Genomic DNA, 4,807 nt, shown 5'->3' on the forward strand with positions numbered 1-4,807 from the left:
TATCCAAATTACTCACGAAAGTATTAAAGAAAAATAAATTTTAAGTGTAACGGATAAGAACAACGACGCGTGAGAGCGTGTCTCGTTCTTAGGGATGAGGACTGGGCCCACCATAAAAAACACCCAAAACATGGCAGTCACTACTGATTTAACTCCATGATGACGTAGAAAAAAGAAAAAAGTGTATCATATAAGGACAATATTCAATCCAATTATAAACTCAATCCTATGGGCAAAACCAGGTGCATCTGCTTTTCAAGTACAAAACAATCACCTCCCTAGTTTTTTACCAAATCCAACGGCTAATATTTTGTTAATTTAGCCTCTTCTATTTTATCTATTCAAATTTTTAATTTTTAATTTTTATAATTAAAATCTTTTAAATCATATTACATTTAATTTTTTTATTACAATTAAAAACTCTCAAAAAAAAAATATCATATTTAAATTTAAATTCGTAAAACGAGACCTACTTACTTTTTTTCTCTTTGTCGCTATTTGATTTGTACAGTATCACACCCTTTCCTCACTTCTTGAATCGTTAGTGGCATTATCGTAATAAAGGCCAATGCGAGGCCTATTTTCAACTTCTCTACTGTATATAATATATCGAACTACTCTCAAGATATTTCCTAACCTTATCCTCTTTTACCTACTACTGTTCTTCGTCTTAAACTTCTGGTTCGCTCATATTCCTCTCTCGTTTTTTTGTTGCAATTTTTTTATTTTTTTTATTTTTGGTTCATTGAATAGTGAAAGAATTTTGAAGGAATGGCAATGGACGTAATTTCGGGGAGATCATCTTCGTCGTCGTCGACTCTGAATCCGAACGCTCCGATGTTCGTGCCGCTGGCGTATCGGACGGTGGAGGATTTCTCCGACGAGTGGTGGGCCTTGGTCCAGTCCTCCCCTTGGTTCCGCGACTACTGGCTCCAGGAGCGCTACTGCGATCCCCAAACCGACCCTTCCTTTTTCGATATTTACGATCTTGCCCTCCTGGACGTCGATTCGTTCTTTGACGACGATGTTTCCTCCATGAAAACCGGTAAGAAGGATATCGGAAACCTCCGATCCTGATCCGAGTCAACTCGACGGTTTTGTTAACGTTTCTCATTTCCTTTTTGGTTTTGTTTTCAGAGGAAGAAGGAGAGAGAGATTACTCCAAGAAATTGGTTCGCTTGGGAGCTCTGAAATGGAGGAAAGGCCGCGCTTTGGCGGAAGCTCCGAGATACATCGAGAAGGTTCCGAAGATCGTGAAGGTGAAACCGAGTCCGCGGACGATTCAGCAGCCGAGGTAGATCTGTCGAGTCGGTCGATCTGTCGAGTCGGTCGATCTGTCGAGTCGGTCGATCCGTACTCAGTGAGTTCGTTCGTTGCGAGTTTCCTAGTTGCCTAAAAAGCTTAACCACATATCCTTAATCTTCAATATGCTTTGAGTTTTTTTTCTTTTTTTTTTCGTGTAAATCTTTTTTTGTACAGTGCAGTGACTCCAATGTCGTAGGATCGTAACCTTGTTTCTTTTATTTGGTGCAAATAGAAAATTCACCAGAAAAAAGAAGATAAATAAATTTGAAATCCAAGGAGTTCATCGCTATCTTTTAATTTTTTCTTCCTTTTTTTGCTGAAAAGAAAATTATAACTACCGTGTGTTGCTGCTGGGATTCGAGCCAAGGTCTTCACGGCTACGAGGTGAAATTCGCAGACAAATTATCATTTTTTTCACCTTTATATGGCGATGAGGTGGTTCAAAAACCAAGTAAAATAACAAAAATTTTCATCAGAAATAAAAAAAGAAGTAAAAATAACTAGAATATTAAACTTGTTTTACATGAATACAGGATTGTGTAAAATTCGAACGGATATTAAATATATAAATAATAAATTCCTCAAAGTTGAAAAAGGAAGTCATTGTCATACATACCCTCTAGTAAATGATAAAACTTGGATCTTCATTAACCTACTTCCTCTCTTATTAGCAACTGAGACTGAGAGCCCGACAGTGTTTGATCCGGCGCTAATATAACACCGTTCGTATGATGAGTATTATTCGGTCCAGCGTACTATAACTTTGATTTAAATTATGGTCAATATTCAAGCACTTATTTCCTCTGATTCCCAAGTGCTTGCTGACTTCCCAATCTTCTGAAGCACTCTAATTACCTCTTCTGTTGTAACATTGCCTGTTACAATGACCTTGTTGAGCTTTGTATCGACATTGTATGTCTCAATATCTGCCCCCACAAGATTACCCCATATGAAGCAAATGGAGAGAATTCTAGATTTTTGGTGACTGTAAAGCAATTTTAACAAGATTCAAAACTACCTTCGATTTTCTTGATAGCCTTCAAGATCTTCTTGATGCATTCGGCACAATGCAGAGACACCTTCAACTCGACCACCTAAAAATCAAGAAAAAAAAAATGTCATAAAGAGTTTAAATTCTCCATACCAGAAAATAATATTACTACCCGTCCACCCAAAAAAGAAAAAAAGAAAAAAAAAAAGGTACTAGAGTAAGCGGTAGTATAGTGCTGTGGCTTTTACTTACGTTGGCCATAGATGAACGGAGAAGGATAGCTTAATCTTGAAAAGTTATATGAGAATGAAGTTCTTGAGAGCAAGGTGAGCTGAGAGAAGAGAGTTCCTAGCTAAATTTTCTTTTAGCTCCAAGTGAAACAGAAAACATACATATATAAACCACTAATAGTGGGGTAAAAGGTATTGGATTCTTACGCAGTGGGAAGGGGACTTTTTCTTTAATTTGTTTCTTTTTTAATCCTGTTGAGGCTGCTTTATTCTTGATTGACTTTGGAGGCCATGGGAGAGCTAGCTTCCACTAAAAGGTTCGGCAAAAATCATTACTCTGCCGGGTCCTGTTGGGGACAAAGCCTTTAAAGTTCTTGTGTCCACACCTTTGTTTATTTTTTTCACCAAAAAAATTACAGGAGTTTGTGGTAAAGCAGTAAATTGTTTATGAAAAATACCATTAGGGTGGTAAATTGTTCGCGCTTATTCTCATGTAATTTGGTAGATGAGAGGTCTTAAATTAAAGTCTTTGAGGGAATTTATAGTCACTAAGGGGTGGCACACTTTATCTCTCCTGACGTAAATAATTATGACTTAATACATATAATTGTTTGGCGTGTGAGGGCCTCTATGGTCACATCTTAAGAATAGTTACGGTTAGTTGCCCACTGTTTAAAAAAAAAGAAAAAAGAACATAGTCCGCCACTGTAAGCATTTTAGGCAGAAATTGAAAAAGGATACGTTAATAGGTGGAACAAACACCGTCGTTGTAAGATCTTGGTTGGTTTAGGTTATCAATCATGTTGTTCTTTGCCAGTGCATAATTGCATAATTATATGACGGACAGGGTTTTACGCAGAAATTCTTGTGCTTTTTTAGATGGTATGGCGATTATGGGATGGAATCAATGCTGAGATCAAATGCATTGGGATGGAATCAATGATGAGATCAAATGCATTGGGATGGAATCAATGATGAGATCAAATGGGCCACTAGTTGAAGCATTTGGTTACTTTGAAAGAGTTTATAATGACATTAGAATTTAGATATTGATCAAAGCATATATATATATATATATATATATATTGATTCACAGCTTAATTGGACCTTCTTTGGGTTTACATATTTCTCTTTGTTCTGCTAAAAGACAGACAACAAGAAAGAGAAAAGACGAGACTCGGGACCAAAGAAAAGCTAGGAATTTATTTCAAGAGGATAAATTATGATGAAATTTTAAACTAATACAGAACTTGAAAAATATTTAAAAACATGTTATATTCAAAGATTTTTTTCCCTATCTACACATATTTATTAGTTTATTTATACTTCTGGAGAAAAAAAAAAACATTTTATTAGTTTATATGATTGAGAAGCGTTGTTGTTTTTTTTTTTTTTTTTTTTTTTTTTTTTTTTAAAAAAAAAAAAAAAAAAAAAAATTGTTTTTTTTTTTTTTTTTTTTTTTTTTTTAAAAGAAAAACATGACATACAAGACTTTAACTAGAAGTATTCTTTTCAATACAAGAAACGAATCATTACAAAACCAATAATAAAAAAAAAGACATTATTATTCAAATCCATCATTCTGAGTAAAACTATATGATGAAAGTACAATAGAACAATTTCACCAGAAGTATAAATAAAACAAACACATTGTCGGGGAGAGTTGGTTGTAAACAGTGCTGAAACTTTGGACAGGCCGTCTGTGACTACCGAAAAATCCGAATTTTTGCCCGATGACCGAACCCGACCTGCCCGAAAATTCGGGCTGCCCGACCCGACCTGAAAATTCCCATGGACGGGCTTCGGACAGAGGAAGCCTGCCCGTGCCCGGTCGGGCTGCCCGATGCCCGACCGGCTGCCCGAATTTTTTTTTTTTATATTATATTTTTATGTTGTTGAAATAAGTATTTGTATAATTACAATGTGTAATTGTGTATATTACAATTTGAAATATGAAATGAACACACAACACGAATGAACTATATAAAAAAAATTACTTCTTCATTGATTTTTAAATTTGTAATTCATGATTGCCTCATTAAAAACCTTACCAAGAAAAACCCAATTGGGATAAAAACTTGGTAAGGAAAAAAAGTGCAATCATTGTGGGACGAATTACAAATTCGATGAACTTACAAAGTCTATATAAGATTATAATAAACACTATACAAATTAGAAATTACAAAGTAAATAAATATTTACAAAGAAATTATCAAGATGAAGCAGAAGGATCATCTTGAAAATTAAAAGTTAATCTATTAAATTCGTCGATCCATTCTTG

General features: G+C 35.0%; 2 protein-coding genes across 2 annotated transcripts; one reads left to right on the top strand and one right to left on the bottom strand.

Moving 5' to 3' along the window:
* The first annotated feature begins 589 nt into the window (after window positions 1-589).
* On the top strand, window positions 590-1,449 carry LOC21395504 (protein EARLY RESPONSIVE TO DEHYDRATION 15). The gene is made up of 3 exons (XM_010088734.2): window positions 590-681; window positions 770-1,045; window positions 1,138-1,449. The coding sequence occupies exons 2-3, from the start codon at window positions 772-774 to the stop codon at window positions 1,296-1,298; spliced, it is 435 nt and encodes a 144-aa protein (XP_010087036.1). The 5' UTR covers window positions 590-681; window positions 770-771; the 3' UTR covers window positions 1,299-1,449.
* Window positions 1,450-1,581: 132 nt separating this feature from the next.
* LOC21412242 (protein SODIUM POTASSIUM ROOT DEFECTIVE 1) lies at window positions 1,582-2,805 on the bottom strand. Its single transcript, XM_024162447.1, has 3 exons — window positions 2,549-2,805; window positions 2,324-2,399; window positions 1,582-2,231 (listed from the first exon to the last, which is right to left on the bottom strand). The coding sequence occupies exons 1-3, from the start codon at window positions 2,555-2,557 to the stop codon at window positions 2,092-2,094; spliced, it is 225 nt and encodes a 74-aa protein (XP_024018215.1). The 5' UTR covers window positions 2,558-2,805; the 3' UTR covers window positions 1,582-2,091.
* Between the last annotated feature and the right edge of the window lie 2,002 nt (window positions 2,806-4,807).

This window comes from Morus notabilis, unplaced genomic scaffold (genome assembly GCF_000414095.1).
Source record: "Morus notabilis unplaced genomic scaffold, ASM41409v2 Scaffold65, whole genome shotgun sequence".
In the NCBI taxonomy this organism is placed as follows: Eukaryota; Viridiplantae; Streptophyta; class Magnoliopsida; order Rosales; family Moraceae; genus Morus; species Morus notabilis.

Bases quoted from the DNA above. Each gene is read 5' to 3' on its own strand.
- LOC21412242 (XM_024162447.1), bottom strand. The intron at 2,232-2,323 runs GTAGTTTTGAAT...TTGTGGGGGCAG, and splicing joins GGCTATCAAGAAAATCGAAG to ATATTGAGACATACAATGTC.
- LOC21395504 (XM_010088734.2), top strand. From the start codon at position 772: ATGGCAATGGACGTAATTTCGGGGAGATCATCTTCGTCGTCGTCGACT. The intron at 1,046-1,137 runs GTAAGAAGGATA...TTTTGTTTTCAG, and splicing joins TGTTTCCTCCATGAAAACCG to AGGAAGAAGGAGAGAGAGAT.